Source organism: Rhinopithecus roxellana, chromosome 15, assembly GCF_007565055.1.
Source record: "Rhinopithecus roxellana isolate Shanxi Qingling chromosome 15, ASM756505v1, whole genome shotgun sequence".
NCBI classification, from domain to species: domain Eukaryota; kingdom Metazoa; phylum Chordata; class Mammalia; order Primates; family Cercopithecidae; genus Rhinopithecus; species Rhinopithecus roxellana.
The window spans coordinates 9,400,685-9,425,277 of NC_044563.1; the positions used below are offsets into that span (position 1 = coordinate 9,400,685).

General features: G+C 51.0%; 1 protein-coding gene across 1 annotated transcript in view; it reads left to right on the forward strand.

Moving 5' to 3' along the window:
• FADS2 (fatty acid desaturase 2) overlaps positions 1–24,593 on the forward strand; it is a 40,187-nt gene that overhangs the window by 5,585 nt on the left and 10,009 nt on the right. The window contains exons 2-7 of the mRNA XM_010384923.2: positions 4,065–4,175; positions 6,674–6,871; positions 6,964–7,065; positions 14,470–14,595; positions 23,641–23,701; positions 24,082–24,158. Coding sequence (XP_010383225.1) covers positions 4,065–4,175; positions 6,674–6,871; positions 6,964–7,065; positions 14,470–14,595; positions 23,641–23,701; positions 24,082–24,158 — 675 coding nt within the window. The remainder of the gene's footprint in view (positions 1–4,064; positions 4,176–6,673; positions 6,872–6,963; positions 7,066–14,469; positions 14,596–23,640; positions 23,702–24,081; positions 24,159–24,593) is intronic.

The window sequence follows — 24,593 nt, forward strand, 5'->3', positions numbered from 1 at the left end:
AATGACCTGCCTCACAAAGTTTGGTAAAGATTCGTGGCTGATGTATGCAAGCCACTCCCGGGGCACCGTGTCTCACCTGCGTCACCTCAGCAGGTGGCAGCTGTAGCAACCACCAGCGTGGGGATGCCGGAGAAGGCTTTTGGTGTTCCAGAGGCAGAAGCCAAGTTGTGTGAAACGCGGAAGAGGACAAGTGTCTGATCATGACTGCACAGTGGAAAAGTATGATATCAGAGTGTGTTCAGCTGTGGGGTCCTGGGTCCATTCATTCCCTAGTGAGCCATCTTATGAGGCCCCATTCCAGGCAATGGGATTATTGCAGCAAACAAGACAGGTGCAGGCCTTCCCAACTGGGGCTTATGCTCCAGCGGGGGACACAGGCCATAAACAAGTGGGCACGTCACACGGTCTAATGATGAACCTTGATGACTGCTATGAAGATCTAACAGGGCATTGACCCAGGGAAGGCCCAGGGCTGTGAGAGCTCTTTTGGATGTGATGTTGGGAAAAGCCACTTGGAGGTGATGTTGAGGCTGAGTCCTGAATGGAGGTGGCCCTGGTGTGGAAAGGAGCATGGTATGTTCAAGGGTGGTCCACACCGGGCCTGCTCGGAAAGCTGCCACATTGACCATGGGCAAGGAGCCGATCCAACAGACTGCTCGATTTTCTGAAATGGCAGGAAGCGTGTGGCACTTGAGAAAGGAGTCCTTAAAGGCAGATGGACCTGGATTTGATCCTGGCTCTGCCACTTGGAGCCCAGGACTCTGCTTCCTGCCTCTTCATCTCAGAAGTTGGGGCTTGAGGCCTAAGGGAGTAACATGAACAACACTCCTGGCTCCCTGCCTGGCACACGCCTATTACCCTTGGGCTCAGGGAGGTGAGGCTGCCCGTGAGCCTTCTAGAAATGGCTGAGGAGCAACCCAGGTCAAGGCAGGGCTCTGTCATCTGTCTGCTCCCTTGGAGCTGGAACCTGGGCTGCAGGGCTCGGGTGTTGGGGAGGCAGCAGGAGCAGAGATGAGTCCATTTGTAAGCCACTGAATCTTGTCTTTCAATGAAACAAGAGGAATCCGTTAGTTATCAGCCACTGCAGCTGCTGCTTAGGCAACTGCCTTACCAGGGACTTCCTGTTCATTTCGCAAAGGCTGTGGTGTGATGTGAGGAGGACCAATGAAGGGGCTTTTTCAGGCCCAGCCCTGGGCCCTGACTTTGGCAGCTCCTCCGGGCCTCTCCCAGGGCCTTGCTTATTTTGCAGAGGTGGCTGAGGCTCTGGTGGGGACTGCTCACCCCACCCAGAGCTGGCAAAGCTGATCACCACTGCAACCTGGGGCTCCTCCCTCCTCACCACCCAGGGCCTCCTCCCTCCTCGCCCCCCAGGGCCTCCTCCCTGCCTGCCCCCTGGGCCTGTTCCCTGCCTCCCCAGGGCCCTGGAACAGCACATCTCTTTTCCGTGAAAATACACTTGACCTGATCCCCTGCTACTATCCCTTGTCTGCTTGGCTAGTGGGTCGCAGGCATTTTTTAAAAAACCATGGGCCCAGTTTTCTGTCAGTCTGTTCTAGACACAAATAGAACAAAGACCAAGCAAAGGACTTGATGCCAGGAATGTAGTAAGAAGATGATGGGAGACTGGCAGTTACCCTTAGGAGATCCTTACATGTGGGGGTGAAAAGATTTCCAGGAGTGGTTAGCACTTTCTCCACCTCCCCACGACGCTCTTTTTTTTTTTTTGAGATGGAGTCTCTCTCTGTCGCCAGGCTGGAGTGCAATGACATGCTCATGGCTCACTGCAACCTGCCACCTCCCTGGTTAAAGCAATTCCCCTGCCTCAACCTCCCTAGTAGCTGGGATTACAGGTGTGTGCCACCACGCCCGGCTAATTTTTTTTTTTTTGGCATTTTTAGTAGAGACGGGGTTTCACCATGTTGGCCAGGCTGGTCTCAAACTCCTGGCCTCAGGCAATCTGCTGCCTTGGCCTCCCAAAGTGCTAAGATTACCGCACCCGGCCCCCTCTTCTTTTTAATTTTGAAAATTTCCCAACATCCAGAGATGTCGAAAGAGCGAGCAAACACCTGTGTATCCTCAACCAATATTCACTAGTCTTAACATTTTGCCACCTTCGCGTTTTTCCTCTTTACACGTGTGCAGTTTCCTTTTGAAAATAAGCTGCGTCATTATGTGATCATATCCATAAAGTCTTCATCATTTCCTAAGAAAAAGGAAGAGGTGCTCTAACATAATCACAGTACCTTTGTCACGTTTAAGAAAATTAATAGTAATTCCTTGATATGATCGAATATCTGGTTCATATTCATTTTTTCTCATTCAGCCCCCGAAAACCCTTGTATAACTTATCTTTTCCTTCAAGTGAGAGCCTTTCACATTAAAGAATTGCAAGATGTTGTTTGTTTGTTTTTTGAGACAGAGTCTCACTCTGTTGCCCAGGCTGGAGTGCAGTGGTGCAATCTTGGCTCACTGCAACCTCCGCCTCCTGGTTTTAAGGGATTCTCGTGCCTCAGCCTCCTGAGTAGCTGGGATTACAGGCGTGCGCCACCACACCTGACTAATTTTTGTATTTTCAGTAGAGACGGTATATCACCATTTTGCCCAGGCTGATCTCAAACTCCTAACCTCAGGTGATCCCTGCCTTGGCCTCCCAAAGTGCTGGGATTACAGGCATGAGCCACTGTGCCTGGCCTGTTCGTTTTTTGAGACATGGTCTCACTCTCTTGCCCAGACTGGAGTGCAGTGGCACCATCATTACTTATTGTATCTTCCTGCCTCAGCCTCCCGAGTAGCTGGGGTTATTGGTGCAGGTCACCACACCTGGCTAATTTTGTTTATTTTTAGTAGAGACAGGTCTTGCTATGTTACTCAGGCTGGTCTTGAACTCCTGGCCTCAAGTGATCCCCCTGCCTCTGCCTCCCAAAGTGCTGGGATTACAGGTGTGAGCCCCTGTGACTGGACAAGAGTTGCAGTTTTTATATCATTTTAGTCTCTTTTAATCTAGACTATGCTTCCATACTTTTTTTTTTCCCTGCAAACCTGTGTTTTTTTCCCCAGCTATACTGATTTTTCTGATTGTTTCTCATGGTGGAGTTTGACTGGTTTGCCAATCCTACCAATGTCTGGAAGCTTGACTTGATGCAGATTAAACAGTGTTCACCACTGGGACATTCTATTACATCCCCTCAGGGGCGCCTGGTGGGCGCCCTAATAGAAATGCTAGATTTTTTATGAGATAATTAATGTAATATGCATAATGTGTATAGGAAAAAGCTAGAAGGAAAAATGCTAACATATTAGCAATAATGATCACTTTCCGGGTGATATTTATTTTCCTCTTTATTCTGCTGTGCCTTTTCTAACTTGACCAAAACTCAGCACATTTTTACTTTATAATTGGGGAAAAAAAGATTAAAATGTTTATCATTATAGCAGTGGTAGAATTCGGAAAGTAATGAAAATAAAGCAAGGCATAATCCAACTACCTTAACATGTATAATAATAGCCTAGATCATCCCAGGCTTTTTTTCAGGAATGCTTTTTACATGACTCTGTGTTTATTTTTTGTATACTTGATCTGAGCACATTTCCAATGCCATGGTAGTGTTCGGTCTTGTTCTTTTCATTGATAACCCTGGATATGAAGGTGAGGAACTTACAAGAGGTGGTGGGTGGTGCAGTTTGTGCACCATGCAAGGCACTCAGCTCACGCAGTTGAGGCTCAAGTCCTCCCTGAGCCCCATGTCTTCCTGGTGCGTCTTCCTGGAGGGTCACCATTTCCTGACTTGCCCAAAGGCAGCCTGTGCATCTATCCACAAACCCCTGGGAGTTTAGCGTGCCTGTGCCAGCACAGAAGCCCAGGTGGCTATTGCCATTGGCATTGGGCAGTAAGGGCTCTGTCCTGGAAAAATGCTAGAGACAGCATTTGGGGCCAGATCACAGGAGACCCCATTTGGTGTCTGGGCGCACACGTGGAGCTGCTGCTGGTTGAGCACTGTCCTCCTTGGGGCCCGAGAGCAGACAGAGGTCGGGTCTCAGCCTCACCACTGCCCTCTGCTCTCCAGGATGCCTTCCGTGCCTTCCACCCTGACCTGGAATTCGTGGGCAAGTTCTTGAAACCCCTGCTGATTGGTGAGCTGGCCCCAGAAGAGCCCAGCCAGGACCACGGCAAGAACGTGAGTCGGGCTTGCAACCTGGGTGGGGGTGGAGATGGGGCTGGGGGTGGCTGGGAGTCTGAGAGAGGGTCCCCTCACCCCAGGACCAGTAACTGGGGCTGGGGCAGGCAGGGGTGCTTTTGTCCTGGAGGAGCCACTGTGGATCACCTGTGGTCAGGGAGGGCCTCAGAGCCTCCCTGGGAGCTGGGGTTTGACAACAGCTAGTGGCGTCTCCTCTCTTCTGGCCAGTTTCACTTTCATTCTCCTCCATCCCTTTCCAGAAAGGTGCCAGATGACAATCTAGGGGAAAGACAGGAAAGAAACACTGAAAAATGTCATTTAATGACAAGAGTGGCTTTGGGGTCTGGGAGCACCTCTTTGAGAAAGAATGACCATTCCCTGGTCATTTCTTCATCGTCTGTGGGTCAGACACTCTCCTGGGTGCTGGGTTTCCAGGACAGTGACGTGTGAAAATAGCAACTCCTGAGGTTTCACGGGCTGTTTTGTTCAACAATGAAGTCCCCATGTAAATGGTGGAGCAGTGTATAGAAGGAACTTGGGACAGGAGGCAGGGGCAGGGCAGGACGGGGAACAGAGTGGTTACAAGGAGAGGAGTGGTACCCATAGGGCATGACCAGGGTGGTCATGGAGGTCCCACCCTGGCCTCAGCGAGCCCTTCCTCCTCTTGTTGCCAGCCTGGGCTGGACCCCTCTGCTTAGCAGAGCCAGGCCAGGACCAGGGTCTCTCCTGGCCTGGACTCTTGGCCAGTCCCCCACTACCCCCATTGCCTCTGGCTTTCCTGATGAGCTGCAGGCCACCCTGCAGGTCCTCCAGAGGCCAATGCCCCTACTCTCACATTTCCCTCCATGGTACATGAGATCACCTGCCCCGTACCCATGCCAACCCATGCTTGTCCCCTCCTGCCTCCTTCGCAAGTCCATCTCCCACTCTCACCCCCCGGCACCTCCTGGCCTGCAGCTTACCCAGTTTTGCTTGTCCTGCCCTGTAGCTCCCTCCTCCATGGCCTTGGTCCTTGGCTCTGTCCATTGCTCTCCCTTTGTGCTGCAGATCCTGCACCACTTAGCACCCAGGCTCCCACCATGTGCCACCAGAACCACCTTTCATAGCACCCTGGTCATGCCCTGTGGGTACTGCTCCTCTCCTAGTATCCACTCTCCTCCCTGTCCAGCCCTGCCCCTGCCTCTTGTCCCAAGTTCCTTCTTTCTCGCCATGCCATTGTGTTCCCAGGGCACTCCTTGGTTCCACTTCGCCTCCCTGGCTCCATGTGCCCGGGGCTCACAGCCCCCACCTTCCTGCCTCAGCTCGCCCTCCTGCCTGCCTCAGCTCACCCTCCTGCCTGCCTCAGCTCGCCCTCCTGCCTGCCTCAGCTTGTCCTCCTGCACTACTTTGTGTTGTCCCAACTCAACCCCTCAAGACCCAACAGTGTGCACAGAGCAAGTGGTGCTCTGTTGGGTGGTAGAAAATGCAAGTTTTCTTTTTCTCTTTTTCTTTTTTTGTTTTTTTGAGACGGAGTTTCGCTCTTGTTACCCAGGCTGGAGTGCAATGACACGGTCTCAGCTCACCACAACCTCTGCCTCCAGGTTTAAGCCATGCTCCTGCCTCAGCCTCTCAAGTAGCTGGGGTTACAGGCGCCTATCACCATGCCCGGCTAATTTTTGTATTTTTAGTAGAGATGGGGTTTCACCGTGTTGAGCAGGCTGGTCTCAAACTCCTAACCTCAGGTGATCTGCCCGCCTCGGCCACCCAAAGTGCTGGGATTAAACTTTTCTTTTTTAAAAAAGTGTGGTTAACCATTTTAGTCATTTGAAGTGTACAGTTCAGTGGCATTAAATAAGCACATTTACATTGTTATGTAACCATCACTGCCATCAGTTCTCATCTTCTCCAAATTGAAATTCCACATCCATTAAACACTCACTCCTCATTCTCCCACCCATCAGTCCCTGGCAGGCACCATTCTACTTTCTGTCTCTGAATTTGACCTCTCCAAGGACCTCCTGTATATGGAATCATACAATATTTGTCCTTTGGTGACTGGCCTGTTTGCCTTAGCATGATGTCTTCAAAGTTCTCCCACATTGTAGCATGTGCCAGAATTTCCTCCCTTTTCAAGGCTGAGTTATATTCCATTGCATGGATAGTCCCCGTGTTGTTGATCCATTCATCCATCATGAGATCTTTGGGTTATTTCTACCTTTTTTCCTATGTGAATAGAGCTGCTATGAACACAGGGTGTACAAAATGCAAGCTTTTGAGTCAAAGCCTTTCTCTGTCACTCTTACCTAGCTGTGACAAATATACAGGGCCCAGGGCTGTGTGGGGCACGTGGCAACAGCACCTATTGTAGGGACTCCTGCAGGGTCGAGGCTTGTGGCTTGGCCCCCTCTTGCCACAGCTTCTCTGGGTTGTCCATTGGCTGTTGAAATGGCAGCCCAAGACATATGTTCCCTCCAGAGTGGTTGGTGGCTGACTCCTTTCCCTGTGCTCTTGGTCAACAGTCGAAGATCATTGAGGACTTCCGGGCCCTGAAGAAGACGGCTGAAGACATGAACCTGTTCAAGACCAACCACGTGTTCTTCCTCCTCCTCCTGGCCCACATCATCGCCTTGGAGAGCATCGCGTGGTTCACCATCTTTTACTTTGGCAATGGCTGGATTCCTACCCTCATCACGGCCTTTGTCCTTGCTACCTCTCAGGTGAGGCGTGACACCCTCACCTCTCCCAGCTGACAGAGGCCTGGTGCCTGTTTGCTGAGGCTGTGACAGCTTGTGTGACCCTCTCTTCCCAGGCCCAAGCTGGATGGCTACAACACGACTATGGCCACCTGTCTGTCTACAGGAAACCCAAGTGGAACCACCTTGTCCACAAGTTTGTCATTGGCCACTTAAAGGTAAATGTCAGCAGCCCTGGGCATCTGTCCTGTTGGACAGCAGTTGAGACAGAGGGGCCAGGATTCCTCTCTGCTCAGTGCTCTGAGGCTACAGGGTGACAAGGCAGGTATGCCTATGCTGTGGGCCATGGTGACCCTCCATTCTGCTGGCTTCCTGAGCCCCATCTCTCTATCAGTTCTGACCCATGAAGACACAGTGTACTGCTCACTATGAAGACAGGCACACCCTTTCTTGTCTGTTGGCTCAGCGGATTGTAATGTTTGATGTTCCTTAGCTAAGGACTCATCTAACAAATCTGTTTTCGTTTGGGGACAGTAAAGTAGCAGTTTTTTTTTGTTTGTTTGTTTTGTTTTGAGACAGAGTCCTGCTTTTGTCACCCAAGCTGGAGTGTGGTGGTGTGATCTTGGCTCACTGCAACCTCCACCGCCAGGTTTGAGCAATTCTCCTGCCTCAGCCTCCCGAGTAGTGGGGATTACAGGCACCCGCCACCATGACCAACTAATTTTTGTATTTTTAGTAGAGATGGAGTTTTGCCATGTTGGCCAGGCCGGTCTCGAACTCCTGACCTTGTGATCCACCTGCCTTGGCCTCCCAAAGTGCTGGGATCACAGGTGTGAGCCACCGTGCCCGGCCAGTAGCAGTCTCTTTTGATGAGTTGGTATGCTTCCTTTCACTGGGGATATGAGCTCTTTAATACATTGTGCTGGGTGTGGTGGCACACATCTGTAATCCTAGCTACCCGGGAGGCTGAGGCAGGAGAATTGCCTGAGCCCAGGAGTTCGAGACCAGCCTGGGCAACATAGTGAGACCCCCCATCTCTTAAAAAAAAAAAAAAAAAAAACACATTATGTTCCTCTCTTCCCCTCAGAAGCCAAGAGGTGCAAAGCAGCATTTGAAACAGCAACTATCTTTAGTCTGTGTTTTTGGTGCACCCATTCTTTCCTTCCTCATCTGGCATTTATGCTTTTATCTTTATTTTAGCCTTCTGTTATATATGAGTCCTTTATGTTAAGCCACTTCAAATACTCTTTGGAAATAAGCGTGGTACAAAAAGTAAATGTCATCCTATAAGGCCTCAGATAGGGGACACCAAACTATGGAATGATCAACTGGCCCAAAGGACAAAAGCCATTAGAAGTGCAGGAGTTAAGCAAGTTCCAGTCTCACCTCCCCCTAGATGAGGAAGCAGACCACAGACGCTCAGCACGCTTGTAGAAAGACGAGCTGGAATTGCCAATGGCCTTGTTCTGATCTGATAGGCATTATCTCCTCAGTTTCGAAAATGAGTCTTTGCCGACTTGCTCTCTGAAATAGACCGTCCCCATCCCAGCCCAACCCAACAGTACCTGCTTCCTGAGAAAAGCGGTGTCCTAAAGATTCCATCCCTCCACACCCTGGCAAGGGAACAGCTACATGTCAGGTGTAGCTTATCCCCTCTTCCACCCAGACCACAACGGGGCCCTTGGCTTGCCAGCTGCAGACCCCGTTGGTGGCCAACCACCCCTGAGCTGGTCACCAGTTTCGCAGTGAGCAGCTTGCCTGGCCCTGAGCCTGAAGTGGCCTGAGAACCTGGTCTCTGTCCAGAATCTCAGGGGCAAAGGGAGAGGGTGCACATAGTGCAGTGCTTTGTTTCATTTTATACTCTTCTCTGTTGGATCAAACCCTCCTCAGTATGGCAAAGTAACATTTAACTCCTGACCCATGTTAGCCCTCACACACTTAACAAAGATGGGCTGTGTCCTGCTTCCAATTCTGGGCAGGGGCCAGGCAGGGGGGACCGTTCCGGTCCAATGGCCCTCAGTCCTTGAGGGGCCCCAGAGCACGGCTCTTGCGTCAGGCGGGAGATGGGGCCAGGACAGAGGACTGATCTCTATGTAGAACGTGGATGACAGCAAATAGGGTCCTTGGGCTTGGGGATGTGGGCTCCACTCATGGCCCGCCAGCCCCCATTGGCTATGTCCTTGGTGCTGTGTCACAGAGCCAGGCCAAGGACATGGACATGCGGCTCACTCAGGGGTGCCCCAGAGTAGGGAGGTCAAGCTTGCCCAAAATTGACCCCAACACTCAGCAGGTGCACGACCATGGAGAAAAATCTTGTAGGTCTGTGTCTCTTCCCATCACTGGGAAAAAGGGAACTGGCTGCAGGGAGGTCCTCCAGGGCCTTGCCAACTCAGATGTCTTATCACAAGCTGGAGAGACCTGTGGGTAGGTTACCAGGGGCTGTGAGAGGCTGGGACCCCCTTCTTCCTGTTAGCTGCACTGCTAATGGGATTTCATGGGAGTTCTCCACATCCTGACCTTCTGTTTGCCTTCAGCCCGTGTCACGCCCAGCAGACATTTCTTCCAGAGCGTGATCTTTTACAAAGACTATTCTGAGGTTAAAACTCTTTCATAGTTCAGCACTGTACTTAGGATAAAATGCAAACTTTGACCAGGCACAGTGGCTCACGCCTATAACCTCAGCGCTTTCGGAGATCAAGGCAGGAGGATCGCTTGAAGCCAGGAGTTTGTGACCAGCCTGGGCCACATAGCAAGACCCTGTCTCTACTAAAAATAAAAAAATTAGCCAGGGGTGGTGGTGCATGCTTGTAGTCCCAGCTACTGGGGCGGCTGAGGCGGGAGGATGGCTTGAGCCTGGGATTTGAAGGCTGCAGTGAGCTGTGATGGTACCACTGCACTCCAGCGTGGATGACAGAGTGAGACGCTGTCTCTAAATAAACAAATGCAAGCTGAAAGGCCCAGTGCCATCTGGGCGCTGCATCTGTAATGGACATCACCAGCCTTTCTGCAGCCTCATCTCAGGCCACCAGGGCCACGATTAGAGTAAAGCAAGTAAGACATTCGCCTAGGGTATAAAATCTAACGGGACACCAGACAAATTCAGTTTTCAAGAAAAATGATGTTTTAATGCAACGTGGTTTTGTTTTGTTTTTTGAGATGGAGTTTCACTCTTGTCACTCAGGCTGGAGTGCAATGGCGTGATCTCAGCTCACTGAAACCTCCGTCTCCCAGGTTCAAGCAATTCTCCTGCCTCAGCCTCCCAAGTAGCTGGGATTACAGGTGTGTGCCACCACGCCCAGCTAATTTTTTTGTATTTTTAGTAGAGACGGGGTTTCCCCATGTTGGCCAGACTGGTCTTGAACTCCTGACCTAAGATGATCCACCTGTCTCGGCCTCCCAAAGTGCTGAGATTACAGGCATGAGCCACCGTGCCCGGCCTGCAATTTTTTTTTTTTTTTTAAAAACAAAATTAATGCAAAAACAATCCACAATGAACAAAATATCAAAATTTTAAATAAAGATCAGGATGAACTGAGGCAAATGAAAAAACATGCACCCCTCTATACATGTTTGTGTGTCATTTAATGGATGTTTTTTTTTCCAGAGCATTAAAATAGTTGAAAAAATATTTAACAATGAAGAAGTTGACGTATTAAAAGTCATAACAATCTAAGTGTAAATGCTTTATTTATACCAAAAGAGAGTTTATTATACCTTTGCTTCATTTGAATGTAATCAAAAATCAGTTAAGGCCGGGCATGTTGGCTAGGCCGGGTGTGGTGGCTCATGCCTGTAATCCCAGCACTTTGGGAGGCTGAGGCAGGTAGATCACTTAAGGTCAGGAGTTCGAGACCAGCCTGGCCAACAGGGTGAAACCCTGTCTCTACTAAAAATACAAAAATTAGCTGGGCGAGGTGGCATGCCTGTAATCCCGGTGCTCGGGAGGCTGAGACAGGAGAATCGCTTGAACCAGGGAGGTGGAGGTTGCAGTGAGCAGAGATGGTGCCACTGCGCTCCAGCCTGGGCGAAGAGTGAGGCTCTATCTCAAAAATTAAAAATAAAAATAAAAATTATTTAAGCTAATCGCTTGGTTAACGGAAACCATCAAACTCAGCAATTCTTTCCATTGAAAATGAAATGAGGCCAGGCGCGGTGGCCTGTAGTCCCAGCATTTTGGGTGGTTGGGGTGGGCAGATCACAAGGTCAGAAGACCAAGACCATCCTGGCTAACACGGTGAAACCCTGTCTCTACTAAAAATACAAAAAATTAGCTGGGCATGGTGGCGGGCGCCTGTAGTCCCAGCTGCTTGGGAGGCTGAGGCAGGAGAATACTTGGACCCGGGAGATAGAGGTTGCAGTGAGCCGAGACCGCACCACTGCACTCCAGCCTGGGTGACAGAGCAAGACTCCATCTCAAAAAAAAGAAGAAAATGAAATGAGCCAAGAAGTAGACTTTGAAAATGTTATCATTGAATTTGCTTCCATAAAGCCAGGAGTGCAATTTTTTTTTTTTTTTTTTTTGCCTCAGGCTCTGATAGGGCTCCGCCTAGCACTGCTGGTCACAGTTATACCAAGGAGCTTTCCTCTGGCTTCTGGAATATTCCACACTCCCACACTCCCCCTTCCCCTCCCAGGGCCTCCCCTAGGCTCTTCCCTCTGTCAGGAAAGCACCCCTCACTCTGCCTGGCCAACTTTTCCAGCTGCGTGCACACTTAGCTTTCCTGGCTCCAGCTCAGTTTGGATTTGGTGTGATGACGCCAGACCCTCCCTCGCAGCTCCTTGAGGACAAGGGCTTTGTCTCTTGGTTCACCTTCCAGGCAGAGCATGGCAGCTGGCTTAGGGTAGGCAATATCTGCACCACATTCTGGAAACTAGGAGCTGGCCATTGTTCCAGGACAAGGTGGGCTTCCCAGTGCTCAGAAGGAGGGGCTCTTGAAGAACAAGCAGGGCTTCACCTGGCAAAGAAGAGTGGAAGAGAAGCCGCGTGAGGTGGCTTATGCCTGTAATCCCAGCACTTTGGGAGGCCGAGGTGGGTGGATCACCTGGGTTCAGGAGTTCGAGACCAGCCTGGCCAACATGGTGAAATTCCATCTCTACTAAAAATACAAAAATTAGCCGGGCATGGTGGTGGGCGCCTGTAATACCAGCTACTCGGAAGACTGAGGCGGGAGAATTGCTTGAACCTGGGAGGCGGAGGTTGCAGTGAGGTGAGATCGTACCACTGCACTCCAGCCTGGGCGACAAGAGCGAAACTCCATCTCAAAAAGAAAAAAAAAAAAAAAAAAAGAATGGAAGAGAATCACAGCAGAGGAGTAGCATGAACAAAAAATGCTTTCATTACATCTCATCCCGAGTCCAGGGAGAGGTGGGACTGCCCCACCTCACTGGCTCCTTGTTGTCGGCCCGTCTTACTTTCTTCCATCTATTTGCTCAATAAACATCTCTGGGTTGGTATCCTCCAAACATCATGCTTACTCGTTTCATGCCTTGCTCTTAGGTTTCTTTGTGCCAGAGATTTTTCCATTTGATTCTTCCCAGGAATTTTGTTCCTTTTGACAACAAACACAAATGTGTCATTTGATTCCTCAAGGCTTTAAGCTTTCTTTTTCTTTCTTTCTTCCTTTTTTTTTTTTTTTTTTTTTGAGACGGACTCTTGTTGCCCAGGCTAAAGTGCCGTTGGTGCGATCTTGGCTCACTGCAGCCTCCGCCTCCTGGGTTCACAGGATTCTCCTGCCTCAGACTCCTGAGTAGTTGGGATTATAGGTGCCTGCCACCACGCCCAGATAATTTTTGTAGTTTTAGTAGAGATGGTTTCTCCATGTTGGCCAGGCTGGTCTGGAACTCCTGACCTCAAGTGATCCACCCACCTCGGCCTCCCAAAGTGAAGCCGCTAAGCTTTCACTCTGACTTTTCTCTCTCTCTCTCTCTCATGGGTTTTGAGGCCTGCCTGTTTCCAGGGGCCTGAGGTCACTGCAAAGGTTGCAGCTGTCCATTGCTGTTCCCACCCATGGCTATTTGTCCATAGACTGTGTTTGTGCCAAAAGCATCTCCCAAGTGAAATGTTTGTTTAGCAGATAGGCATTTTTTTGCAGACCCTTAGCCAAAGCACTGATCTGGCAAGAGCTCAGCAGAATAATCGTGATGCTAAAGGGTCAGGAAATTGTGTTTTCTTTCATCTGTTGCTAGGCAACTGCTGAGGGCCATGCCTCTGAGCTGAGGAGATGGAAATCTGCAGCCTCAAAAGAAACATCCATGTTATGCATCTTGTCTCATGGGATCCTATTTGAGTGTTAGAAACAGGAAAGTTCTTTTTGTTCATGTTAGCAGTTTTTTGTTAAGCTCTCCCTCCAGCCTTCCTGGTGTGACATGAATCTCAGGACCCACCCTCAGCATAGCAGCACAACTGCAATCTCCAAATGCTTTATTGAGATACAGTTATCCCCTTGCTCTGTCACCCAGGCTGGAGTGCAGTGTTGTGATCTCTGCCTCCCTGGTTCAAGTGATTCTCCTGCATCAGCCTCCCAAGTAGCTGGGATTACAGGTGCCTACAACCACACCCGGCTAATTTTTGTATTTTTAGTAGGGACGGGGTTTCACCATGTTGCCCAGGCTGGTCTTGAACTCCTGACCTCAAGTGATCCACCCGCCTCTGCCTCCCAAAGTGCTGGGATTACAGGTGTGAGCCACTGCGCCCAGCCAGTTTTCCCATTTAAAGTAGACAAATCAATGACTTTTAGTATATTCACAGATTTATGCAACCATCGTCATAGTCAATTTTAGAGCATCTTCACTGTGCTCAAAAGAAATCCCAGGTTTCTTAGCCATCACATCCCAACCCCCTCACTCCCTCCCCTACCCCAATCCTAGCCCTACACAACTGCTCAACTTTCTGTCTCTATAGATTTGCCTATTCTGGACATTTCATGTCGGTGGAATCATGCAATATGTGGTCTTTTGTGGCTCCTTCCTTCCCTTAGCATGTTTTCCAGGCTCGTCCGTGTTGTAGCAAGTGTCAGTGATTTGTTCTGTTTTATGGCACAGCCAAACAATATTCCATTGTGTGGCTAATCTGCATTTCATTCACCCACTCATCTGCCGATGGACACCTGTGTTGTTTTTGCTCTTCTCGTTCTTTTGAAGAATGCTGCTAGGAACCTCCTCTATGAGTTTGTGTGTGGACATGTTTTCATTTCTCTTGGATATACACTCAGGAGGGAGATTTCTGGGCCACATAGTAGGGACCGCTTCTCGCTATCCCTGAAACCCCGGCTTCACCTCGCACAGCTCTGGCTCCACACCTGGTGGCAGAGAGGCAGAGACCAGCTCCCACACCTGCTGGAGCGCTCATCATGTGGTCCCACAGCAGCACGCCTCACCCGCCATCATTGTCTTATGATCGGGGAAACTGAAGCCTAGAGAGATAAAGTGACTTCAGTCCATCTGGGGCTGGCCCATGCTCTGCGCTCAGTCATGGCAGGGCTGGATTCTGACCTTGTGGGGGCCTGAGGTGCTGTCCCTGAGGGTTGAAGGTGCTGGGAACTGCTCCTAAGCAGGGCCTGTCACAGGTGAGCTTGGTTCTCTGGTGGCCTGCATGGCTCATCCCAACCCCTCTCTCCCCACAGGGTGCCTCTGCCAACTGGTGGAATCATCGCCACTTCCAGCACCACGCCAAGCCTAACATCTTCCACAAGGATCCCGATGTGAACATGCTGCACGTGTTTGTCCTGGGCGAATGGCAGCCCATTGAGGTATGACTAAGGGGATGGTGTTGACATAGGAAGTGTTTGGCCTGGGTGAATGGCAGCCCATTGAGGTATGACTAAGGGGATGGTGTTGACCTAGGAAGTGTTTGGCCTGGGTGAATGGCAGCCCATTGAGGTACGACTAAGGGGATGTTGTTGACATAGGAAGTGTTTGGCCTGGGTGAATGGCAGCCCACTGAGGTATGACTAAGGGAATGGTGTTGACCTAGGAAGTGTTTGGCCTGGGTGAATGGCAGCCCACTGGGGTATGACTAAGGGGATGGTGTTCACCTAGGAAGTGTTTGGCCTGAGCAGGGAGCCGGGAAGGAAGCCTAGAGGGCCGACATTCAGCCAGCCAGGTCTGCATCTCCTGCTACACAGACACCTCTCCTAGGTACCCTGAATTGTTCCAGCTGGAATGTATGTGGAATGGCCTCACCTGTAAATACGGGACTCAGCTCCTCATTAGAATGGTAGATGCCTCCCGCCCGCCCTTAGACCAGGAAGAGCATTTTCTGGCTTGTTTCTTCCCAGGGTAGAGGGAATTCCAGTTCAGCAGGAAGGGAGGATTTCAGGGGCTCAAGCTTGGTTGCCAACCGACTAGTTCATGTTGAGAAAACTTTATTCAGAGAATCATCATCCTGTACACTGGGAGGAGCCTCAACATGGCTTGGTCCAATCTGCTCCACCAGTGGATGCGAAATTGAAGGTTGGCGAGAGGATGGAACACATTCACGGTCAAGTAATTTATTTATTTTTTTTCTGAGACGGAGTCTTGCTCTGTTGCCCAGAGCGGGAGTGCAATGGCACAATCTTGGCTCACTGCAACCTCCACCTCCTGGGTTCAAGCAATTCTCCTACCTTAGCCTCCCAAGTAGCTGGGATTACGGACATGCACCACCATGCTAATTTTTATATTTTTAGTAGAGATAGGGTTTCACCATGGGCAGGCTGGTCTCGAACTCCTGACCTCATGATCCGCCTGCCTCGGCTTCCCAAAGTGCTGGTATTACAGGCATGAGCCACTGCACCCAATTGAGAGAGTCATGTAATTTAGTGGCCAGTCTAGGGTGAGGCCCCAGACCTTTTGATTGCTAGGCCATTGCCTTTCATTTACTACACCATCTTATTTTCATATTAATTCATTGTATTACTACAAATATAGAACACACTTGGTATAAACTTTTAAGCAGTATAGAAATATCCAGAATTAAGACATGAGTCTCAGCCTGGGCAACACAGCAAGACCCTGTCTCTAAAAAATCCAGGCATGGTAGCATGTGCCTAGTCTCAGTTATTGGGGAGGCTGAGGTGGGAGGATCCCTTGAGCTGAGCCCAGGAGGTTGAGGCTACAGTGAGCTATGATCACACCACTGCACTCCAGCCTGGGTAACAGAGCAAAGCCCTATCTCAAAAAAAAAAAAAAAAAAAAAAAAAAAAAAAAAAAAAAAAAAAGTGAGTCTCTCAAACCTCCCCTTTGCCCCAAATTTTATGCCCTTGAGGGTAACCACTGTTAACAAGATGCTATATAGTCTTCTAGATATTTTTATGTATGTATAAACATGCATATATCTGTTTCTTTACAAACAAAAATTTTAGGCCAGCTGTGGTGGCTCACACCTATAATCCCAGTGCTTTGGGAGGCTGAAGTGGGAGGATTACTTGAGCCTAGGAGTTCAAGACCAGTCTGGGCCACAAAGTGAGACCCCATCTCTGCAAAAAATACAAAAGATTAGCCAGGTGTAGTGTTGTGCGTCTGTGGTCCCACATGTAGGGGAGGCTGAGGTGGGGGAATCACTTGAGCCTGGGAGCTCAAGGCTGCAATGAGCTATGATTGCACCACCGCACTCTAGCAGGGACAGAAGAGCGAGATTCTGTCTCAAAAATAAAAAAAGAAAAAAGAAAAAAATTCTACCTTGTATCCTGCAACTTGCCACCTCTGCGAATGTGGACGCCCTTTCCCACCAGTTCACGTAGCCAGGTCTCATCTCCCTCTAGCCGTATAGTATTCTGTTGTATTTCTGAACCATAACAGGACCTACATTATTTTATAAGGCAGAAAAATTGGGTGTTAGTAATTCATAATTTGTTTCTTTCTTTCTTTCTTTTCTTCTTTAATTAATTAATTAATTAATTAATTTTTTTTGAGACAGAGTTTCACTGTCTTGCCCAGGCTGGAGTGCAGTGGCACAATCTTGGCTCACTGCAACCTCCGCCTCCCAGGTTCAAGTGATTCTCCTGCCTCAGCCTCCTGAGTAGCTGGGATTACAGGTGTACACCACCACGCCTGGCTAATTTTGTCATTTTTAGTAGAGACAGGGTTTCACCATGCTGGCCAGGCTGGTCTTGAACTCCTGACCTCGTGATCCACCTGCCTCGGACTCCCAAAGTGCTGGGATTACGGGTGCGAGCCACCGTGCTCGGCCCATAATTTCTTCTGAAGAAAAGCCCCAACAATGCATCCCACAAAAAATGTTCTTATTTAATACATTCTTTTTTTTTTCATGTAGAGCCTCTATCTCGGGGCCTAATTTACAAGAAAAAAAATAAATATATTCACTGCTTTTTGGAAATACATTAATAATGAAAATGAAAGTTTAGAAGATCCTTGTAGCTTTTATGCAGATCTTAGGCGCCACAAAGCCATGCATAGAGTAGGGTTCAATCAGCATTTGCCAAGTGAGGCCAATTTCCTCTCACTAAGGAGTGGCGCCCTGAGTGAAGTAGTAAGTAGTATTCCCGACAGCGTTGGCGCCTAAGGCTTGGAACAAGGCGAAGAGACAGCCTGGTTCCCCCGTTCTGGTTTGTATGCTCTCTTCTTATTTCATTTCCACCCGTGAGACGATCTGAGCAGTCACATTGGTTTTTCTGTAACATGGCCAATTCGCAGGAAATTAGCCACAGTTCTGTAGTTTGGAAGCCTCTCTAAGCTGCAAGGGATTCTCTTTTCTGCCAAAGTACAGGCTATTGTTATTCTTCTAGGAAACAGTTTGCCAGCTTTAATTAGAGGTGTCTAGATAACGGAACTGATGAACTTGAGGTCTTCTGATAAGTGGGGACAAAGACCTCGCTTTATCGGGGAGGTTGTGGTGTAGAGCTGTTGGCTGTCCTGACAGATGTTCTCTGTGTCTCTAACAAAGAAAGTCTAGTCCCACCAGCTGCACTGGCAAGAAGGCGTCTTTCTTGTGTGTGGTGGCCAGAGAAGCCTCTCCTTTCCTAACATCTTCTCACCCCTGACACTTCTGGAATGCTGGCTTTGGAGCAGGAGATGGGGGTGGGAGGCTGTGAGGATCTGGTTGTCCAGTTACCAGTGGCATTTGGAAGTCCCCAGCCCGTGCCACAGTGTTCTGTGGAAATCCCCTCTCTCACTCATGGGGAAAGGACTGGTGCTTCCTGGGTTCCTGGTTTTTTGGCCTGTGCTGGGTCTCACAGGACCCGGCTGCCCTGGAAGGAACTCTGGTCTCTTGACTGAAGTGACAGTGGGTCTGATGGGACTTGTCACATGCCAGTCCCACACAGCACAGCAGGGTCAGGTGGGGCAGCCAGGCCTCAGGGTCTCAAGCCACTATCCCAGTCTCCAGAGCAAGGACGCTGGCCAGAGCTCCTATGTCTGGGGACAGATGAGCAAAGCAGCCCAGCCAGGCGGCTCCAGCACATGGAACTGTGAATAGCATGTGCTTGGCAGTAGAGCCCTTTTCCTCGTTTTCTGCCTTTTGGTCTTGTTGATGCTGTCCAGGAGAATTCTTTTTGTCATATGTAGCAAAGTATATTCACTTCACCCAGAGATTCTTTTCTTGTGTGCTTAGAAAGTTCTTCATACATATGATTTTCAGTTCTTTAAGGTTTTGTGTTTCAATCTTTAACTTCTGCCAAACGGGATATGGATAGGATGATGTTCGGCCTTCACTTTTCTCCAGAGTCAGCGAGTTTTCCCGGCACTCCCATGAGGTGGCATTGCTTCTCCATTTGAGGCAGTGAGTGCTCCTGAGCCTGGGCTTGGCCTGGGCTGGGCTGTCTGTCCTCTCCCAGGCCACTGTCTGGATGACTTGGGAGCCACACTCACTCATTCATCCTTGGCACTTAACTCATTGGAAGTTCATAGTGGGGTGCCTTTCCCCTTCTCTTTCTCTCTCTCTCTCTCTTTTTTTTTTTTTCTTTTTGAGACAAAGTCTTGCTCTGTCACCTCAGCTGGAGCGTAGTGGTGCAATCTCGGTTCACTGCAGCCTCAACCTCCTGGGCTCAAGCCATCCTTCCGCCTCAGCCTCTAGAGTAGCTGGGACTACAGGTGCATGCCACCGTGCCTGGATAATTCTTGTATTTTTAGTAGAGATGGGGTTTCACCATGTTGGCCAGGCTGGTCTTGAACTCCTGACCTCCAGTGATCTGCCTGCCTCAGCCTCCCAGAGTGCTGGGATTACAAGCATGAGCCACTGTGCCCGGCCAAAGTCTATATCTCTTTATATGTCTCATGGATGTTTCTTTTAAAACACAATCCTTATCCGTTTTATATTTTGTCCTCATGATTGGGGGTTCTCCAGTACTCAGGAAAGCAGTGGATATTGCGGTAGTTATCTTCATTTTCTTTTTTTTTTGTAAATTTTTGTTTGCATGGCCTTCCGATGAATAGGATAGTTATCTTTTGTCCCGCTAGTGTCCACTTATGTCTCTTCATAATTCTAGTTGTGTTTCGGTTGATTCTTTTGAGTTTCCTGGGTAGATGATCATATCCTAGAAAATAATGAAAATATAGTCTCTTGGCCGGGGCGGTGGCTCATGTCTGTAATCCCAGCACTTTGGGAGGCCGAGGCAGGCAGATCACGAGGTCAGGAGATCGAGATCATCCTGGCTAACACGGTGAAACCCCGTCTCTACTAAAAATACAAAAAATTAGCTGGGCGCGGTGGCGCACACCTGTAGTCCCAGCTACTCTGGAGGCTGAGGCAAGAGAATCGCTTGAACCCGGGAGGCAGAGGTTGCAGTGAGCCAAGATCGTGCCACTGCACTCCAGCCTGGGCGACAGAGCGAGACTCCGTCTCAAAACAACAATGATAACAACAACAACAACAACAAAAACAACATAAAAACAAACCAAAAAAACATGTAGTCACGCTAGATTACCTGCCTGCTTGCCTTTCTTTCTTTCCTTCTTTCTTTCTCTTTCTTTCTTTCTTTTTCTTTTTCCTTCCTTCCTTCCTTTCTTTCTTTTTCTTTCTCCTTCCTTCCTTCCTTCCTTCCTTCCTTCCTTCCTTCCTTCCTTCCTTCCTTTCTTTTTCTTTTTCTTTCTCCTTCTTCCTTCCTTCCTTCCTTCCCTCCCTCCCTTCTTTCTTCCTTCTAATCTGGGTGTTAGTGTAGTCTCTTTCTTTCTAATAGCTCCATTCTGTTGTCTGCTTTGGGTTTTATTGCATTGACGGGAAATTTCAGAGCTGAGTTTAATAGCGGTGATATTGGCAGCAGTCTTGTTTTGTTCTTCTTTTACCATATCCTCGTTTTCTGAGGGGGCTGGTGAGGCCATTATCCCGGTAGCAGTGTAAATGGGCCTCAGAAGCCATGCCATGCCTGAGAACCTCCTCCTCCTCCTCTCATCTGGGAAACCACCTCTGCTGCTCTGCCTGTCTGAAGCTAACCTCCTGGGCTTCCTGCTTCAGGCAGACCTTCATGAACAGGCCTAAGCCACCCATCCCACCTTGGGAGACACATGCCACCCTCTCAGGGACCTTGGACTGGGACCTTGCCATTCTGCTCCTGCTGGGGAGGTCACGCTGCCTGTTTCTCTCTGTGTGTGAGTTTGCAGGTTCCCAGAGTCAGAGACTGGGCTTTGCAACAGTTCCCCTCCCCCAACCCTCCACGGACAAGGAGGGCCCTTGTCATTCCTCAGACATTTTGTTCCAAAGCTGAAAGGTCCTCTCCACATGGCCCGGCATCCTCCAGGCCCTCATCCAAGCCTGGCCTTGTGGTGCGCGGAGAGGCCCAGGACAGGAGAGTCAGCCCCGCTGCCAGGGTTGGCTGCACTCCCTCCCTCACCCCTGGCCTGAGTCCCCGCCTATCAGCCGCAGCCTGGAAAGGCGCCATCCCTGGTCAGGGGGAGGTCCATGTGTGCCACCCACACCCTTGGCCACAGCCCAGCTGGGTGAAAGTCGTGTGTCTTCCTTGCCTCTTGGACTTTCTCTGTGTGTGTGACGGGGACTCCTCGGGAAGAGGAGATGTGTGGGGTCCTCCACTCCGCACACTTGGGGCTCTGAGCCCCCAGTCGGGAAGAAGCCTGACTCTTGTTGAGTGAGTCTGTGGGCTGGATAGCGTGATGGGCAGTGTGCGTGCCCAACGTCACTTAGTCCTTGCTTAACCTGTGAGGCAGGAGCTGTCATCGACCCCTTTCATGGATGGAACAACTAAGGCCGAGAGACATGAAGTGACTTGTTCAAGGTAACAGCTAGGAAAAGGCAACACCACTGTCCAAACCCAAACCGTCTGGCTGCGCACCACAGCCTCGGAGTCCTGGGGACCCTCGCGAAATGCGTTTGTTGGGTAGCCCCAGCTTTCTGATCAATTAAACAGCCAGGCACTCACCCCCCCCCCCCCAGCTTTCTGATCAATTAAAGAGCCAGGCACTCACCCCCCAGCTTGGTGCATTCTAAAATACCTCTCCCTCCTTTCCCTGCTCCCATGACTTAAGTGGCAAAGCGCTGGCAAAGAACCGAGCGTGGGAAGGATGAGAGCAGAGACTTAGCCACAGGGCAGGGCTTCGTATCCAAGCCCACAGTTGTACTTTCTGGTTTGGGAGGGGAGTACTGGCCATCCCCCAGCAGACCCGCTGCAGCTGAGGCCATCGAGATAGGAACAGATGTGTAGTGGTATGTCACCATACACACACACACACACATGCACGTGACTGATAAGCATTGTGCTCACCGTCCCACAGAGCCCCACTCTGAGGCCTGCTGCTGCCTGGCAAGCAGGGGCCCCTGGCTCCCGAGGGTCATTCTGAGGCATTAAAGGGGTGTACACTAGAGCCAGCAGTGCTTACCAGCGGAGGCAGCCCCTGTAACCTCTGTTGTTCACCCAAAGGCCACCATCACCCATGAGAACAGGGTGCCTACTGTGCACATGCAGCTCCAAACAGACTCCCCAGGTGCCTCCCAGGCCCCCACAGCAGCGTGGCCAGCCCTCAGTCCCTCTATAGGATGCCCTGGCCCCTGCTGACCTGCCTGGGTTGCCCTCTGTGCTCACTTCCGAGTACAGCCGGCCCAGCCCAAGAGGGACGGGACGCCCTGTGGGACAGAGATACGGTGGGGAGGAGCTCTTGGCCAGAGCTGGAGACACTGCACGCTAAGGCTGGGGCTGTGAGTCTGCTCCCTGGCCTCTGGGAGAAGCTTAGAGCAGGACCCAGAGGCCTGTTCTGTGGGCCACTGCAGGCCTCCAAGACTGGCCACCTCGAGGGCATGGTCTGCAGTGCTGGCTTCTCCAGCGCCTCCATCGACCAGAGACTCATGAAAGGCTCCTGTGAGGCCCCCTAGCTCGGACCTCCCCATGGCCAGCCTCAGCCCTGGCCTTAATGATAGTCCTCCTACAAGTGGCCGTCCTTTCTGGGAATGGGTGAGATCCTTGCCAAGGCTCAGGAGGCCACACAGAACAAAGGAACTGTTTCTGGGGGTTCTTCGGCTGGGCGTGCTATGACACGGCCATTGGTGCCAAGATGCAAGTGTTGGGGACAGAGTGGACCTGGTTCCCACCCACAGCCTCTTCCCTCAGGAGTCCGTGCTCTCCCTGTGATTTGGACGATCACTTCCCTCTGTGTTCTCACCTGGATGACAGGCGCGCTGGCCTAGGCGCCATCCAAGGTTCCTTCCTTCTGTACTCACTTGGACCTCCTGACTGCAATAAGTAGGACTGGACACTGTTGGAGAAGGCAACTGTGGCCTTTGGATCCAGGCGTATAGGGAGCACTTAGCACCCGTGCCCATGTTCTCATTGGCTCCTCTTACCAACCACTGATTCGAATGCTAGACAAGGCTCAGCAAGGCTAAGCGACTCACACAGTCTCAGCACTGGTGAGACGCAGAGTCGGCTCAAGCGCATCTGCTGGCTCCAAGCCCAGCCTCCCCACAATGCAAGCAAGAGGAGCAGGTGCCACTCAGTGAGCAGTATCTTTTGGTCTCAGTCCTGAAAGAGCAGGGTGGGCTGGTCCCTAGGGGCTGGACCATGGAATTAAGGGCTCCAGGGATCCCCTGGGGCCGTGGTTCCTATGCCTGGCTCACACTGAGTGACCTGAGCAGCTTTGGACAGTGACGATGCCCAGGATCCAGCCCAGCCCTCCTCCATCAGAGCCTCTGGGCATCAGGCTGCCCAAGGTGCAGGCTATGATGGGGAAGAAACAGGTGCCTTCATGGGGACCTCAGGTAGCCAGATGTGGCCTGAGGAGTCTGTGCCATGGCCTCCTCTGTTCTGTCCTCAAGGTTAGGCTCCAGCTGGAGAGGAGTGATTCACTCTTGTAAATTACAGGGAGGCTCCAGGGAGGAAGATGCTCCCAGCCTGATGACTGACAGCAATTCTGAGGCCCTTACCTAGGTTCTCCTTGCCACAGTGGGCTCCAGGAGCTCTCCATGGTGACCTAGGAGCTCCCCTGGGTGCTTATGCCCCGCCGAGAGTTGCTCTGTTGCACATTCATTCAACAAACATTTATTTAGTGCCTGTCACCTGGGCTGAGAGTCAGTTTTTTGGGTTTTGATCCCAGCCAGGGCCACTTCCCGTGGCCTTGGGCCATGGCTTAATGCTGAGCCTCAGCCTCAGAAGCGCCGGACTTATGGAGGATTGATGCCATTGGGCCAGCACTCAGCTAGGGCTGAGGAAGGGTTGGTCACTGCTGGCTGCAGAATGGGGAGCCCAGAGGGCTGGAGGGGCCCCAGGCTTGGTGGGCCCAGGGTGCAGATTGACAGGAAAGGCACAGTGGTGTGCCCTGAGTAGAGAGAAGGGATGGTGGCTGCAGGGCGGGTTGAGGAGCATGGGAGGCTGGGAGCTGAGGCTGCTGGGCGCTCATGATCTCTCCTCTCTCCTCAGTATGGCAAGAAGAAGCTGAAATACCTACCCTACAATCACCAGCACGAATACTTCTTCCTGAGTGAGTGCTCAGCACCCTGAAACCACTCCTGGTCCCTCCCCTCCCCCCAGAGTGGCATCTCTCTCCCTCCTACCTGACATCTTTTCCAGATCTAGAAAGTGACACTAAACTTGTTAGAAGCAGGGGCCACAGCAGCCATCCCCTGTAGACCCCCTCAGCCCATGTTACAGGCCAGGTGGGGACACAGGCTCATAGAGTCCCAGGGGTGACGCACATCCTCCAGGGCTCCCAGCCTTCTCTGCAGGCCCCAGGGTCCCTGGCTGCCTCTGCTCACGTCTGCAGGGCTGGCCCCTATGATTAGTACTGGGCCCAGGTCCCCCCGACCTTCCGGCACAGGTGGGGTGAATGGATGCCTCTAAGTGCCTGTCTCTCTCTTGCAGTTGGGCCGCCGCTGCTCATCCCCATGTATTTCCAGTACCAGATCATCATGACCATGATCGTGCACAAGAACTGGGTGGTGAGTCACGGACACAGCTGGCTTGGCATGGCGGGGAGGGTGACTGGGACAGGTGGACCTGGGGATCCTACGCTGCCTCCTTGTGTGCCTCAGTGGAGCCTGTGGGGCCCTATGCATCTCCTCCCTGGGGTAGCTGCCTCTCAGGAAAGGAATCCCCTTGGGGCCACCAGGACCCAGTCCTAAAGATCTCTACTCTCCCTCAGACACAGGGAGTCCACTGGGGCAGCCCCTGCTTTTGTAGAGCCCCCCAGAAAGTTCTCAAAGGCAGCGTGATGAGAGGCAAATGTAGCCATCTTCCTTCCCCACTCCCTGGGGGCCCTGAGGCCCATGAGCTGGCTCGTCCCACACCCTGGTCAGAAATCGGAGTAGCTAGGCGTTGGCCGAGAGGACAGGTGTGTTCGTTTGCGGAGACCGTATGACAAAGCACCACGAACT